This window comes from Peromyscus leucopus, chromosome 4 (genome assembly GCF_004664715.2).
Source record: "Peromyscus leucopus breed LL Stock chromosome 4, UCI_PerLeu_2.1, whole genome shotgun sequence".
In the NCBI taxonomy this organism is placed as follows: domain Eukaryota; kingdom Metazoa; phylum Chordata; class Mammalia; order Rodentia; family Cricetidae; genus Peromyscus; species Peromyscus leucopus.
Window position 1 is genome coordinate 80,139,402 of NC_051066.1, and position 17,392 is coordinate 80,156,793.

At 45.7% G+C, this 17,392-nt stretch overlaps 1 protein-coding gene across 8 annotated transcripts in view; it reads left to right on the forward strand.

Moving 5' to 3' along the window:
- Positions 1–17,392, forward strand: part of Wt1 (WT1 transcription factor) — a 48,794-nt gene that overhangs the window by 29,172 nt on the left and 2,230 nt on the right. For 4 of the 8 annotated variants that reach the window (XM_028877880.2, XM_028877881.2, XM_028877882.2 and 1 more), the window contains 4 exons: positions 9,680–9,776; positions 12,635–12,785; positions 14,971–15,060; positions 15,894–15,986. In XM_028877880.2, coding sequence (XP_028733713.1) covers positions 9,680–9,776; positions 12,635–12,785; positions 14,971–15,060; positions 15,894–15,986 — 431 coding nt within the window. Of the gene's footprint in view, positions 1–1,162; positions 1,604–7,086; positions 9,622–9,679; positions 9,777–12,634; positions 12,786–14,970; positions 15,061–15,893; positions 15,987–17,392 lie in introns of those variants that run through there. The other 4 variants (XM_037205074.1, XM_037205073.1, XM_028877883.2 and 1 more) reach the window with 4 other exon arrangements.

Here is a 17,392-nt window from a genome sequence, read left to right on the forward strand (position 1 = left end):
CAAGGCAGTCCAGTTTCTTAATGTGGCTCCTTCACTGTTTTTTTTTTCCCCTGAGAAATTGCTCACTAGACATGGGGGTGATGGAACCCAAGGTTTGCAGCCAAGTTCATTGTCAACACCAAAAGGAGACAGGCGCTTATTTGCACATCTCATGGTTAAGCTCTGGGTGTTGAGGATGGGAGTGCAGAGAGCCTTCTGGGTAAATTCCATGTCCTGATACAGAAGAGCTACAGGTTGTCTGCACACTTCCCTGATGAGCTCTGTAGAGGCGAGAAGACAAAGGTGATGATGGCGTGTAAGTGTAGGGTCTTGCACACCTGGTCAATAACTAGAGGTGGGGGAGAAAAATCACAGGCCAAAATCCTTTGTTTTGAATTTTCAGATTAAATGCTAATTGTCTTTAAAAAGCTCCTTTTTTTCTTTCTCTATTTTTTTTAAACTTCTGTTGATAAGGGATTTCAGGGAAGCTCTGGTTTTCTTCATCTGTAAAACCTCAATTCCTTCTTATTAATCTTCCTGTGCCTGTAGAATATCAGAATTAATCATTTATAAAGAAGCTTCTCTTCAAATGTTCTGTCTCTTTCCTGAGCCAGACCTCAGTGCACACATTTTTAGAAGGAAGAGGGTTTATAATTTGTGTTCTGTGAAGGACACTTTCCTCTTTCCGCCTGCTTTCTAAGGAAGCCAGCTGATGCACTCCAAAGCTGGGTAGGAAAAGCAGACTGGCTCAGGGCACAGTTGATGCCTGTGAAAGTTGCTGTGGGGGATGAAGGCATGAGACGTGTGCTCTGCTGGTAACTGCTTCTGTGTGGTTAGATGGAGGGAATGGAGGGGGAACGGTTGTTTTCAGTAAGAATTGTGCAGTTTAGACTGCTCAGTCACCTGTAAGCAGGACATTTTCATCAATTAGCATTTCTCTCTCTCTCTCTCTCTCTCTCTCTCTCTCTCTCTCTCTCTCTCTCTGTCAGAATCCAACATCATGCTTCTTCCTCATTCACTACCCTTTTACCTTTTGAGACAGACTTTCTCACTGAACCTGGAGCTCTCTGATTTAGCTAGGCTGGCTGGCCAGTGAGTCCCAGGAATCCTCCTGTCTCTGCCTCCCTAAAGGCTGGGATTACAGGTACACTTTGTCATGCTGGCTTTACACTTTTATTTATTTATTTATGTGAATCGATGCTGGTGATCTAATTCAGATCCTCATGCTTTTGCAGCAAGCATTTTACTGGCTAATCTATCTCTCTACCGCTATTGGGCTTATTTTTATACCCAGCTAAATACAGGCTCACAGTAGAAGCTGCAGTGTGCTCAACTACTTGTCACACCCATTCCCTTTTTCTTTCCCTTTACCATGGCTACACTGTAAAACATCAACAAGCCTGATTTGATTCAAACCATGGAGGAAAGAGCTGGAGGTCATTCAAAGGTCATGATGATAGAAGATGGAGTTGTACCACAAACACTGTCCTGCTAGCTGTACAGGAAGAAGAGATGCACTCGGCTGACTCAGACCTCAGCTCTGCCGTTTGCCCCTCCTCTGACTTTGGACACACAACTCAACTTCTTCTTAAACCTCAGAATATTTTGTAATGAAATGACAGTGGTAACTATGAAAGCAACAGTGAACATTTATTTAATGTTTGTCCTGTTCCAAGTATTGCATAATGCTTCCCTGACCTGGTTTGGGTTTTTAGCAGTCATATAGGGCTGGCGTTGTTATTTTCACTTTACAAGGAGGAAGGGGCCAGGGAGATTAAGTAGTTGGACTAAGGTGATGGGTGCATCTTTAATGGTTTCTAGGGTTTTACTCAAGATAAAAAATATAAATTTTATCAATATACATCACCAGACGCATATGAAACATGGAGTAAATATTTTTTTATGGATGTGGGTCACTGAGTGTTGACAAACAGACCTCCTGAATATTGCTGGGATATAGTTACTCAGTGATATTTAACTTTTGCTCTCTGAATAGTTCATATCTTTAATCTTCAAAAGAAACTGAAAAATAGGTTATTAGTTTTATACTGCAAATGATGAATCTTGGATGCAGAAACAATGAGATGATTCACTAGCCACAGGGAAAAATGTGTTATAAGTGGGCCTGGGACTTTCAGATTCAAGAACAATGTGTTCTCAGAGGAATCTGGAGATGTAGAATCCAGATTAATTTAGTTTTTTTTCAGCTGGATCTGCAAGAGCTGGAACACACTAGTTCCCTCTGTGTGATAGACAAAATACCTAGAGATACTCAGATCCTAATTTCTGAAGCTGTTCATGTCAATTTATGTGGCAACAGGCATAGTAATTCAGCTAAGGTGTTGAGGTGGCAATGATGGATTGATCCTGGATTGTCTGGGTGGGTTCGGTTGTCTACATGTAGGCACAGGTGTCTTTATAAGAGGGAGGCAGTGGGAAACTTGACTCAAGAAGACTAGTAGGAGGCAGAGAGACGGTACAGTGGGAAAAAAATGGACAGACACATATGAGCAAGTACCAGAAACAGAAAAGACAAGGGAAGAAACTTGTCTTTCAGAGTCATTGGAAGAAAGAGGCCCACCCAGTATCTTGGGGCTTAGGTTGATTTTGAACCTCCTTTTTTTGAGACAAGGTTTCACTCTCTATCCCAGCTGGCCTTGTACTCACTGTGCAGCACAGTCTGGCCTGGAAGTTGCAGCAATCCTCCTGCTTCACCCTCGTGCTGTGCAGGACTGTGAGAGGATACATTTGCTTTCATTTAAGCCACTCCCATTTACTTTATTACAGCAGACATGAGAAGCTAATGTTCTTGAGCTGGTGGTATGGCAGGAATGGTTTCCTGCCTGTAATTTCAGTGTTTACACCTACTGTTTAATGGACTAGTAAAGCTAAGAGCTGACACCTACCTATAAAAACTAGATTCTTCCAGAACAGCAACCGTCATTCCTGCTGTGTAAGTACAGCATCCATGGAGGCTGGAGAGATGCCTTGGTAATTAAGAGCATTTGTTGTTCTCGAAGAGGACTTGAGTTTGGTTCTCAGTACACACACATCGCTCAAAGACATCTGTAACTCCAGTTCCATGGGATCTGTCCCATGCTCTTCTTACCTTCATAGGCACCGGTCATGTATATGGTGCCTATACATTAATTCATACAAACACACACACACACACACACACAGGCAGAGAGAGAGAGAGGAGAGAGAGAGGAGAGAGAGAGAGTGATAATTCTTTCAAATTTTCAGGGATTGGAAGAGACTGGTACCAAGTTTCCAAAGCATCAGGCATGTCTCCATTCCTATTTAATTGACATGTGGGAGAACGCAGCAGACTCGAGATGGGAATTTTTTTGTTGATAGTTTATGCTTCACTGCTTAGCCTTGGAAGTAGGAGATGCAAATTGGTAGCTCTTAGGTCAGACATAGGTTTTTAAAGTGAAGTTATTCGTAAGAAGGCAAAATTCATGAAATCTTGGAGAAGTCCTTCAAGAATGGGAAGAGATGGCAGCATTAGGTTCATGGGGACAGTGGTGGGCCAGCAGAGGTGTGACATATAGTCAGCATGACTGGGGTTGTTCTCTGTTGGGGTGCCATTGGTTCCTCAGGGGTTTCATAATTTACTTCTACTAATTTACTTGGACCCATCAGGGGTATTTGAGTTTGTGGTTCTGCTGTAAGGAAAAAAAGAACCAAGCCCACATTTTGTCATCAAACAACAGTCCACTTGTCCAATACTCCCTGTAAATCAGAGCATAAGAGAGATGGAAGAGTTGAAATACATAAGCACCTTGAATTTCAAGTAGGAAAAAAGCCATTGCATTCTGAAAACCCTGGAGCAGTAGGGAGAGTTATTAAGCTATTTCTTTCAGGAATTTGAGGAAGAAAAACAGACCAGTAAGAACCAAAGTTGCTCAGCCATGTACAAGACACAAGCCCAAGTCCATTCCTTATTGTGGTAGGATTGTCATTCTGAGAGTTGAAGGTAATAGATATGGTGAATCTGTATTACAAAGAGATACTTGGATAGTTCTTTTACAACTTCTGTGGGCATGATAGAGAGGGGCTAAATGCTTCATAGATGGTTTATTGTTGGTTGGACAAGAATACCAAAGGTGGTCTAAAGTGTCTTTGTCAACCTAGTGAGTGACTTCTAGAATAGAGTAAACTCTTTCAGGTTGGGAAAAGTAACGACATTACCCAAGGTTCCCCTTGCCCGCCTTCACCTGCCTGTCCCAAGCCCACCTGCTTCTTTCCACCAGGCCTATAGATGCCTATCACACCTCACTGAGAATCCTCGTGGCCTCCCTGGTGATATTAGCCGTAAAGTCATCAGACTCCCCGCCCCCTCATCACTCAGTTGAGTCAAGTATCTTATTTTTAAAGAGGCAGATTAAGAGGTAGCAAAAATAGGAACACTGCTTTCTAAAGCAACAGTTTCTTAGCTTAAGGAAGGCCAGGCTTACTCACGCTTGGTTCATCTATTTTGCTGTGCATACATCTCACTTTCCCTATTTCCCCTCGTTATCTGTGTTGGATGATAGGAAAGCTATTGCATTCTTTTCCACCTTGAAGAAGGAGCCCCTTGGTTATTTGTCATGCTGGGGTCCATCCTCTGCTCTAGAACCCACTTTCTAGCCTTGGCTCTGCAAACGACATCTTCTGTCTCTGGGTTGTTTTGGATGTGCATCCTTCCTCCAGGGAAATCTTCATCACGGCCGTGGCACTTCTTGTCATTCTTGGCAGGCGTTGTAGCTCTGGGTCTCTATGAGTTCTACTCTCACTCTGATTTCGTTTGGTTCATCCACAGCAGAGTCATGGGCTGTTGCAAGGAGACTTGTCCTGGTATAAAGCCTGGCTTCATCTAAGCCAGCAGGTGGGTTTTGGCACTCTGTGGCCACACAGACCACCATCAGCTTTTATGAGTCTTTCTGTCTCAGGGTAACTTCTGCCCGGACAGACTGGACCCCATCTACATGTGTATTATTTTTCTATTATAGCTTCTTTCAAATTGTACCATAGAGAGATCTTCTAGAATCCCATCACCTCAGTATCCCTGAGAAATATTTTTCATATATTATGTAACATGTAATATGCATCAGTAGCTAGTAAGGGCACCTCTTGTATGCCTATGTGTCTATGAATATGCATTTGGAGTGCATGTGTGTGCTCATGGAGACCAGAGGACATCAGGCTTGTTCCTGGAGAACCATCTACTTTGTTTTTTGAGGCAGGCTCTCTTCATGGGCTTGGAATTTGCTGATTAGGCTAGACTGGCTGGCCAGTGAGCTCCAGTGACCCATCTGTCTTTACCTCCCAGGCTGGTCTTACAAGCACATATCACTGTGCCTAGATTTTTACATGGCTTCTGGGAATTGAACTCGGTTTCTCATGCTTGCGTGGCACACGCTTAGCTGACTGAGCTCTTACCTCAGCCTTGGGAAGGTGCTTTTTAGATGTAGAGATGATATGAGGTGGGGGTGGAAAACAAATGTTCTGGAAGCCAAATCCAGAGTCCGAAGGATTTCAGCAGTTGGGAATGACTCATTGAGACAAGTCAGACAGAATCTAAAACATCGATTCCTACCTAAAACAATGATATCTTTAAGTTCAGGCCGTGGATATCTTCCTCAGTTCATGGTAGTTAGGGATGGAATTTGGGAGAGTTGGAGATTTTATTAGCCTGAGAAAGAGCACTGTGGTTGGAGTGCAATGGAGCTATTTATTCTGAGTCATGCCAGAAGCAGTCTTATGTTCACACTAAGCTGAGCAACCCAAGCCCAAGGCCTGAGCACTGGCAGACTGTGGACCACAGCCACAGTGATATATGCTTGATGAAAGAACTGATTTTGAGTGTTTTGGATGGAATCCCTTCGGATGAGGCCTGCTTCTCTAGCCTCTTGCATCCATGTTACAGTCCAGATTCTAAACTCTTTAGACTCCATTTCACCTCGTTATAGTTGACACAGCTTTGTAGCCTGGAAGCCTATCTTCCAAGAACTGAAAGATTAGCATGTGGAAGAGGGTTTAGACTCAGACCATACTGGGGAATGTTTATGGGCTCTGTGCTTACTATAATTATTCAGGGTACAACATGCAAAAAGGAGAGTAGACTCTATACTCAAGGTCAAGTTTAGCATTGAACAGAAGGGATACACAGAAATGGCTGTGATATAATAACACACACTTTATGGTTCACCAGAAGGCAGCAAAAAGGGAGGTTTCAGCCAACTGACCCCAAATGAAATGGTCATCATGAAAGCTAGCCACCAGTCATGGCCGTGAACTAGAAGAGATTCCTTCGTTGAGTAGGGAAGAAGCCATGACCTTCCTAGGTGCTTCTACCTTTTTTGATCTATGGCTCAAGACAGCCAGCTGGCTTTCCTTTCCTTGTTGAGAGAGAAAGGAGAAGGAGAAGAAGGTGGAGGGAGAGAGAGAGGGAGAGGAAGATGGAGGGAGAGAGAGCACACACAAGCACTCTAGTTAAATGCCCATGTATTGAACTTGGTGTTCTGGGAAGACCACACTGGAAAGCAAGCTGGCTTACAGGGTTTCTACCATGTGGTGATGGTATGAGTGTTCATCCCATGGGGACATAAAAGCAAGAAGACAGGGACCAAGTGTTTTTTTATTTACAGACTTGGCAGAAGAACTTAGCAGTAGGGGCAGGTGTGGTCTTGTTTCTAGTGACTTCTTTTGTTCACTGGCTTGCATGAGGCCCTGAGGACCAGTGCTCAAAGTTGTTCTCTTGAGTGACTGACACTTTCTGTCACTGGACAAGTATCCTGACGAAAATCTGTTTTTCTTGCTCCCTATTTCTACCTTTGATGAAATCAGCTAATACCCAGAGAACAGCTGTTGGTACCGATTGTTAATTCTCCCCACCCTGTAACAGAGCTCAAGAGTAGTTCAGATTCCTACATATATGCCTCTCAGCTCAAGAAAACATCCAAGTAGGGGCTGGAGAGACGGCTCAGTTGTTTAGAGCACTGGCTGCTCTTCCAGAGGACTCAGTTCCCAGCATCCATCTGGCGGCTCACAACTGTCTGTAACTCTAGTTCCAGGGGATCTGACACCTTCACACCAATGCACGTAAAATAAAGTTAAATAAATTATTAAAGAAAAAAAAAGAAAGAAAATGTGCAAGTCACAATTTGGCTCCCTGTCGATGGTGGAGCTGAGTAAAACAAGCATCTCCAGGCTGTTGAGGCACAGTGTCCCATTGCCCATTCTGGCCCTCTCCTCTTGTGCTACCATAGTCAATGTTACTTCCCTCCCTGACACCCCCCGCCCCCGCTCTCTCCCAGTGTTTGGAACAGTTCCCACTTCCCTACTGAGCACATTCTGAGGGTCAGAAAGGCAGATGCTATTTGAGAAAAAAAAGTTGAGATGCCCCAACTTTTGCATGTTTGACCCTGGTTTAGCTCTCTGAGGCTCCCTGTCCACTTGACTCGGCATATACAGACATGGTGTAGTAGGCTAGGAGAGCAGAATAGTCACCTCCCTCCCCAAACAGTCCAAAGAAGACAGACCCTTCTTTCCAAAATGCCTGAGCCAGAACTCAGTGTGAAACCCCACAGCTGCTGTGGCCCTGGGCTCTGTGGACACTACAGCCTTCCTGGCAAACACTTCTCTCTTCCAGGAATTCTTTCCCCTGGGGAGTTAGGGGTGAGTCAGCCCTAGGCCTTCCCCAAGTCCATCAGACAGAGTGGGCTGATGGACTAGGTCACCTGTCTATGCCCTGGGATCCAAGACGCCGGAGCAGCGGAGGCAGAGGGGCAGGGTCTCAGCCTGACAGTCAGTTGATTTTACTTGGAGACCTTTAACGATGCTACTACAAAATTTATTATGGTTATCATTTTGTGTGTTTGTTTGTTTGAAGAAAGGTCTCATGTAGCCTAGGCTAGTCTTAAACCCCTGATCCTTCTGTCTCCATCTCCCAAGTGCTGGGATTATAGGTGTGCACTGCCATGCTCAGCTTGCTATGAAACATTCCAAAATAGCTTTATTGATTTTACGTGCCATATAGTTCCCATACTTACAGCGTACAATGCAACGGTTCTAATAAAGTTCCAGACTTCTGTGACCATTCCTTCATAGGTAGGACATTTTCAGTAATCACTCCCATGTTTTCCCCAACTCAGTTTGTCCCAGGCAACCAAGCAGTTGGCTACTTTCTCGTGACTGGCTTGCCCTGAGCATGTTCTGTAAGTAGAATTCTGCAGCATATGGTCTTTGTGCCTTTGTTCTTAAACTCACTATAGCATGTCAATACTTCACTCCTATGTTGCCAAATAGCACTCCACTGTGGGAACATATTTCATTATTTATTCCGTCAGTTGATAGGTGAGTTGATTCTAATTTCTGGCTTTTGAGAATAAAGAACGCTTCTGGTATATAAAACATCTTTTTTTTTTTTTTGACATCTGCTTTTATTTCTCTTAGGAATACACCTAGGATTTCTGAGTAATATGGCCACCTTTAGCTATTTGTGTGTGTGTGTGTGTGTGTGTATGTGTGACTTCTAGGTATTTTTGAAGTAGCTGCCTCCTTTCACAGAGATGTGCATGAAAGCTGATTCATCACCATCCCCACAATGACTCTCAATATAATTCTGATATATTGCCAGCCAGTGTGGGCTAGAATTTTTGTGCTAGCTAGATTGGAAATAAAATCCCTGTAGAAAAGATTCCAGGCCTGTAACCGAAGGAGAGAGTCTTTGCAGAGCAGAACATTCTGGCTTTTCAGGTTGTTCTTTTTGAGGCTCCACGTCCCTCAGGCCTTGTTACCCCAGAGCAATGCATTTCCTAGGAGGTGAGTCAGTCTGGAATGAAGGACAATTGTCCAGCACTCATCGATGGTCACAAAGAGTTAATCTGGGGGAGGGGAAATGGCTCAGGCAGTATGCAAACATGAGGACCTCAGGTCAACCTCCCGGAACCCATGTAAAAATCCAAGTGTGCTTGTAATCTCAGCACTAGGGAAGTGGAGACAGGGGTCCCTGGGGATCACTGTGTGACCAGCCTAGCTGAACTGGTGAGGTCTAGGTTGGGTGAGAGACCCTGTCACAAAAAAATAAGGTGGAGAGAGACCAAGGAAGACACAGGATGTCTATTCAGGCCCTCCAAATACAAATTCACATATAATGCACACACAGGAACACACACACACACACACACACACACACACACACACACACACACACACGCTTAACTTGATCTGGAAAACTGATCAGTGGACTGAGTGGAGCCATAGACGCGCACCCCCCCCCCCACCTCCTTCTGAGGACGTGACATCTCTTCTTGTAAATGTCATCACTTTCTTGGTGCTATCTGGTAAGAACTGAGTCATGAGGTGCTGACAAAACCCCAGTGTACTTCACATGAAGCCTGAGGCATTCTGCTCATTCCTGAGATACTCACACTGTCGGCTTGCTGCTCGGATGGTAAACAACTTGCCTGGGATGAGCTCCTGCTTCTGTGGCTTTTCTTGGCTTGTCTGAATAAAGCACAGACCCAGACAATTTGCCTCTGGGGGCGAATTTTGGTTTTGGGGGGGGAGTGGTGGCTGAAAGGTGGTTAACACATCGATGGAAAGGCTTCTGCTTTCACAGAGCTCTGTTCCAGAGTGACCCCACAGAAGAAGGTAAGACACAGTATTTCCAAAAGGTGGCCCTGAATCAACTTCAACCTTTTGTTTGCAGCCACAGCACAGGGTATGAGAGTGAGACCCACACAACCCCCATCCTCTGTGGTGCCCAGTACAGAATACACACCCATGGCGTCTTCCGAGGCATTCAGGTGAGTGCTAGCATGCCCAGCCAAGGGCTGCCTTCCCTGCCTCTTCCTCTGCTCATGCAGCCTCTGCTGATGACCATCTGGTCCTGGCAAGCGTTGGCCATCAGAGACGCTCCTCTTCCATGGGAGTGGAGGTAGCAAGGCTCTCCCTTCTTCTACCCCTGCAGAGATTTTGTCTTGGCTGACCAAGCTACTGCCTGCAGAAGCCCGTCCTTTCCTCCTTTATTATTAGTTCTGCTTCTCCACGGTGGGCGGTACAACGCTTGTCTGTGGGTCATCTGCGCTTGAATTGGTGACCTGGACCCTTGACTTCTAAGATTTGATCTGTATTGTCAAGTGCTCAAAGGTGGACTGTCTTGCCTAGTGTTGATAACAGCATGAACATGTCCACTTATGGCTCCACTTCATGTTCTATGAAGTGAGATTTAGACACAGCCTTTAAAAACACGGACTTTATCTAGCTTCTAGGTTTACACAAAATACGCACAGAAACCTTAGTGTTCCTAGGTGCTCCTGCTATCACGTTCACATAATGTCCCCCGGTGTGCTACAGTTGTTACAGTGGATGTTGGTGTATCGTTGCTAACTGCATCGCTTTGTTGTGTAGTCCTATGGGATTTGATACACATATAATGTCATTTATTATTATTTCTATTATTATTATATGGAATATTTTACTGTCTCAAAAATGCTCATACTCCACCACCTGTACATCATGGCCCTTTCCAGTCCCTCTCTCTCCCCAACAACCACTGCCCCTTTCTCAGAATGTTGGATACTCCGTTGCATTTTCAGGCTAACTTCTTTGACTTAGCAATGGGCGTTTATGATTCCTTTGCATGGCCATTGTTCTCTGATGTGGCCCCACTGCACACTTAAGAGGTAGACATTTTGTAGTTGGGGAAACCGAAGAGAGAAGACAAGAGGCTCGTCTAAACCACATAGCTAGTAGGTGGGAGCTGAGGTGTGTGATATACATTTTATTGGGCTCCACAATCTTTAGTTTGCTCATTAATATTGTTTATTAGAAGAACAGGAGAGAGAGGTCTCCAGGGTGAGCAGAGAGTCTCAGAGAATGTAGGTTATTCAGGGGAGACCCCACCCCAATCCCAAGCCTCTTTTGGGTGGTCAGAACCACAATTACCAAGGACTCCCATCTATGACTTCTAAACCCAACTCAATGACCGCCACAAGAAAAATGACTAGTGTATCTTTTCAAGGGAAGTTAAGACCCTGGAAATAAGTTGCATGAGGGCCGGGTCCTGTGTGATATGGGCAAGGAGCTCCACTTCATGAAAATCAGTGTGCTCTGTCATCCCAAGCCTTTCTATGGTGATAAATAAACGAGCCACAGAAATGTGGAGATGGGACAGAGTTTCATCCGAGAGTCTCGCAACAGACATCACCAGCATCCTTTGCCAGACTGCAGACTGACAGTGGTAGCTGCTGTTCAGTCTTTAGTCCTACATATTCTTCATGTAGGATGAGGAAAGCTAAAAGAGACTGAATTCACCTTCCGTCCCATCAGACTCAGTTTATCAGATCCACTATCGGGGCCTTTACAGACTTCACTCCCTGTAGATGTTATTTCCCTGCTTACTCTTTTTCTTCTAGAATATGCCAAACAAACCACTGGCCTACCATTTACTTGTATACTACTACCATTAACCCTGGAAGAAAGGCAAATGGTTGACATACTATGACATACCAATAGTGTTTATGGTATGACACTTTTGAGCTTTTTCTTACAAGAAAGAAAGCACCCTCTCAGGGCAAGGCAGGTGAACTAGGAACAAGAATGTGAGTGTGGGTAGATCAGAAGACACATGGGATAGGAAGTTGTTGAGCAGTGGTTCTCAATCTGTGGATCGTGACCCCTTGAGTTAACATATCAAATATTTACATTATGAATCGTAACAGTAACAAAATTATAGTTTTGAAGTAGCAATGAAATATTTTTATGGTTGGGGGTCACCACAGCATGAGAAACTGTGTTAGAGGGTTGTAGCATTAGGAAGGTTGAGAACCGCTGTCTTAGAGGTTGTTCCAGGTCTTTATACCCTCACAGATGTGTTCCTGGGTCAGTCAGCAGTCCATCTCTTTGGTCCTGACAACACATTTGTAACTGAACAAGGAGGAACCATCTTGCTATCCAGGAACCATTGAGCCTGAAGTCAAGAAAGGATTTTTGCCTTCCCTGCTGGGTGACAGGGACCAGTAAGTGTTGTGGGAAGGACATGGGAAGAACACAGAAGGCCGATAGCTTCCAGTGTTTTCCTGTGTCACTGCTGAAGAATACACAGATTATACTACAGCATTCTGGTGGACTCAGAGGCCCCAAATCCAGAGACTTCTTTGTCATCTATTGATATGTGAAGCTCAGGTCAGTCTGGGCCTCACTCAGTGTCTCATGTCTTTCTCTACTAAGAACTTTCTCATCCATTTTCTTATTGAGTCCATAATCACATGGTCAAGTCTCCAACTGCATACACACAGTCTGGTACTCTGGATTCTAGACCTCACTGTCACAAGTGAGAGATAGACTGGGAACTTTTCCAGACACTGATGCTTCCTCTCTAGAGGTTTGTATCAGGGACCCCAAAGAGGCTTCATTTCAAATCCAAGTTCTGGTGATCAGCAGTAATGACATAAGAACACCGCATTATAGAATTTCCTAATCTATCATCCATTAGTGATGTCTGCCACAGGCATCCAGGGTATGGAGGCAAACGTTCTTTTGGTTTCATACCATACCTGCCTTTTTTTCTTTTGATATATTTCAGTACTCAGTTTCCCATGGAACTGACATGAATGTTCATGTGTGGCACAAGGCCTCCATTCCTCTTCTATTTTGCCTGTAGGATGTGCGGCGTGTGTCTGGAGTGGCCCCAACTCTTGTCCGGTCAGCATCTGAGACCAGTGAGAAACGTCCTTTCATGTGTGCTTACCCGGGCTGCAATAAGAGATATTTTAAGCTGTCCCACTTACAGATGCACAGCCGGAAGCACACTGGTAAGTGTGTCCCCTGTCCAGACCTGAGTGACGGTGATTTGGGAGCTTCCGTTCTGGGCTCTCATGCTGCTAAGGACACAGGTGACTTGTGGGATGGAAGGCGGGCACTTTCAAAGGTCAGGCCAGGGTGCTTGGCCAAAGTGCAGGGCTATTTGCATGCTGGTTTCCCATCCTTTATTAAAGAGTTCAGTAAGCCATCTTCAGGAAAGCAGAGCGGGGTGGTGGAAAGCAAGTGCCATAGAAGGAAGGTGACGCACCCTTGGACGTTGAATTCACCGCCAACTGGTGAGACCTTGAGCCAATTGCTCAACATCCCTTTGAGCTCCAAGTACTTTGTGTGGACAATGAAGATGATAATGCCCACACTGTACAATTCTTAAGCCTAGAGGAAATGGAATCAAATTGTACTACAGGAGCTGTAGCCTAGGACCCCGTGTCTCTAGGCCTGAATAAGTGGCAGTGTTACTTCTGAGGGACCATCAGCATCTTCAGCAGGGAAGACAGGCCTGGGATAGAGAGTACAATCAGATGGCTCAGAGCCTGATGGACAGAGTCGTCATAGACTTTAAAGGGTGGGTCCAAACACACACTTAGGTGCTCTAGAATTAATTCTGTGATAAAGAAGGCCATTAGGTTTCCAAGCAGGTTGTACTAGGTCTTTCTCTCACCACTGTGGCTGAACACCTGACGCGTGGCCATTTGGCTCACAGTTTATCACAGCAGGGAAGGTATGGTGGGGGGAGCATCGTTAAGCCTTTGGGGACAGAAGCGTGAGGCTGCTTGTTCACATCTCCGGACCAAGAAGCAGAGGCAGACAGGGCATAGGAGCCAGACGTGGCAGGCTAGAAGCCTCAAGGGCCACGTCCACTTTTCCCTGTTAGGTTTCACTTCCTAAAGGTTCTACCACCTCTCAAAATGGCACTGTGAGCTTGAGACCAAGAGGTCAAATGCATGAACCTGTGGGCGACCTTTCCTATTCAAACCGTAAGGTGTCACGGCAGAGCAAATGGCATTTATGAGGGGTGTGTGATTAACACTTTGATGGGTAGGAATGGAGACATAAGGATGAAGGGCATTGAGTGAGGAGGGCTCGGGAGTGGTGAGGTCAGCTACACGAGACACATAGAAAAACCAGGGAAGCATCAGAGGTCCCGAGCAGGAAAGGCAGCTCGGAGCTGTTTGTCGAAGGACAGACGCTGCTGACCTCCCAGTAGCTTGCTCTCTATCCCAGAATTCAGTGACTCAGAATTCCAGGAGGTGGGGACACTTGCAGAAGCTCGGCGCACTCCAGGGGCCTCTTCTCTCGGTGTTTGGCTGAACTTTTCCTTCGGCTACAGGGGTGTGGCCCTTCTTTCTGAGTCCAGGGTTGCACAATCCTACTGCTGACTGCTCAGACTAAAAGACAACAGTCTTGCTAGATGCTTCGGCTTCTGGTTTAATTGAGGTGTCTCACCACCATGGAGTCATTTATGTTGGACCCAAGAACAAGCAGTCAGTAGCAGAGAACACCAGCTATTCAGGCTGTAAAACAGGGAACACTTAATTCACAAGGCCAGCCTCAAGGCGCGTCTATCCAAAATTCTATCTCAGATTCAACCAAGGACTCATAACTTTTTCTTTCTTTTTTATTCCTTTAAGTAGTCTCTGTATTAACATGTATTTTTTGAGCACTGCCTCAGTGCCAGGCACCAGTCTTCCCCTTCTACATGGATGATCTGGTCTAATCTGCTCATGAACCCTTTGAAGTTGTCAGATTATTGACTCTATTTCACAGCCAGTGAACTGTGCCACATCCAACATCCTAAGTGCCAGAGCATCCCCATCCACTCCCCACTGTATCCATAGGCACGTGTGTAAGTGGTACCAGAGCATCCCCATCCACTCCCCACTGTATCCATAGGCACGTGTGTAAGTGGTACCAGAGCATCCTCATCCACTCCCCCCTGTGTCCATAGGCATGTGTGTAAGTGGTACCAGAGCATCCTCATCCACTCCTCCCTGTATCCATAGGCATGTGTGTAAGTGGGATTTTTATCTTCCTGGAAGTCTACAGCACTACCCTAACAAGCTCCCCGAAAGTGCTTTGAGTATTTGGGGGTCCTTTCATCTGCATTTAGGAGGGGTTGCCTGTGATGAGGTTGTATTTCTAGCATTGTACTCAGAAACAACATGTGTCTTCCCTAAGGTGAGAAACCATACCAGTGTGACTTCAAGGACTGTGAGAGAAGGTTTTCTCGCTCAGACCAGCTCAAAAGACACCAAAGGAGACACACAGGTTTGTAGGTTAACTTCTCATCGCCAGCAGTCACAGCCCCTTGGGTTAGAGCTGACTTGGTGACTGTCTTCACTGTTGAACACGGACGAGAGGGTGATTGATCTGTCTGTCTGTCCATTTAATTTTACAACTCTCTTCCCCTCACCTGGAGACTTGCCTTTTAAAAAGGAGAGGGGCTGTGGAGATTATGGCTCGGCAGTTAAGAGCACTTTTTCTTCAAGAGGTCTCAGGTTTGGTTCCCAGCATCCACATTTGGCAATGTTTGTAACCACAGCTCCAGGGGATCTGACACTCTCTTCTGGCCTCCAAGGGCACTGAACACACATGACACACACACACACACACACACACACACACACACACACACACACACACACACATACACACACCATAAATAAAAAGTCTTTCTTTACAAAGAAAGAGAAAAGAAAGGAAACAGCTCCTGTTTCTCGTGAGAACCACAGCACATGGGGGATCCCACAGCAGGCTGGTGATCCGATGATGTTCAGTTAGGAGCCAGGGCGATGGAGAGGAGCCAGTTTGCAGTGATCCACTTTTCTCAGTCTCTAACCCTTGTCTGCTGGTGAGAACTGGATGTTTGTGGTTAGGAAATGTTTTTTCCCAAGTCAAGTGCAGCACCTGGAGGTTGCTATACAGAACCAGGTGACTTCTGCTGGGCCTGGGAACCAAGGAAATGTGAGGTCCAGGTAGACACAGATCTGGCCGATGTGATGGATACACCCGGCTTCTCCAGCTGCCAGCAAGCCGGCCTTATGTGTCTCATTGTGCCCCTCATTGTTAGGGCCGAGGCTAGACCTTCTCTGTCCGTTTAGGTGTGAAACCATTCCAGTGTAAAACTTGTCAGCGAAAGTTTTCCCGGTCCGACCACCTGAAGACCCACACCAGGACTCATACAGGTAAAACAAGTGCGTAAACTTTTCTTCACATTTATTTTTCATTATTTTTTTAAGCTACTGTTTAATGAAACTGTAATGAGATTACGTAGGAATTCTAGAGTTGAGAATCCATTTAGAGAAAGGCAATGTCTAGCTACTTTTACATGATTAATGATAATATTTTTCAGCAAAAGGGTCAGAGAACACTGAGTAGAAAAGAGATGGGAAGAGAATGTCCAGGGGTTTCAGAACAAAGGCGGGAAGATAAGTTGATCCCCACTGCCCCCAGTTTGCTGTATTACTGAAAGATCAACCTTACAGCATGATCAGAAATTCAAGACGTTCTTTTCTTCTGCGAGCTCTTGTTTTACAGCCGTGACTGGAGAGTATGCGCCTAGAGCCTTGCGAGGAGTCTGGGTGTCTGCTAGATTAGCACAAACTCGTGGCTAGCTTTCCTTTACAGCAGCACAGGGAGGAGAATGGGCGTTGGTGTAGCCACAGGCTGCCGAAGCACTGTGCTTGTCCACAAAGCTGATGAGATTCTTAGTGGAAATGGCACCGCCCTGTGGTACGCGCGCTTCCTTAGGAAGCAGAGCTGTCTCGCAGGGGAGCTCTTCATCTTTCCAGCATCCTCGGAAGAAGAGTAGGGTAGCTGTTTTTAATCCTCATTAACAGATGAGTCTGTGATGGGGAGTGATTAATTGATTTGCCCAGAGCCACAGAGCAACTGGATAGCGATCTCAGTGGTGACTGCCTGCCCCACCTCATCCCGAGAGGGACGTGTTTAGATAGCCAGCCCGAGAAGCCAGGGAATTGAGGAGAAGGAGCCAGAACAGCCAAGCTGAGTCCCACTAAGGGGACTAATATGAGAAAGAGTTGCAAAGTGCCCATGAGGAGGCAGCCGGAAGAGCCAAGCTGGGTGCCACTGAGGGGACCAATATGAGAAAGAGTTGAAAAGTGCCCATGAGGAGGTAAGAGTGGCAGGCAGGAACCAGATCAGGAAAAGCAGATGGACAGTGAGAAGGCCATGGCATTGTAAGTTTCCGGGGAAGTTCCCAGTCCTCAGCACAGACAGGTTATACCTTAGGATATCACCAAAGCACCCGTGCCCCAGTGTTGGAGAGATATGAGTCTTATTCTCCTTCTTCAGGCATTTTTGATATATTGTCTTTTAGTCCCAAGCCCATAGTCTGGAGATTGTCCCCTGCACACTAATTGCCTGCAAACCTGTGCCACCAACAAATGCCATAGTTGATCAGCCACCCAGTCTGGCCTCAAAACAGCACATTTCTTGAGGAATTTCTCAGTGGGACTATCAGTACCCTGGGAAGAGCCTCCAGACGGCACAGGGCTTAGCCCCTGAGCCATTTCCTCAGCAAGCCCTGGGGGGAGGGGTGTGATACAGGGATGAGGGTAGGTTTCAGGATTAGACCCCC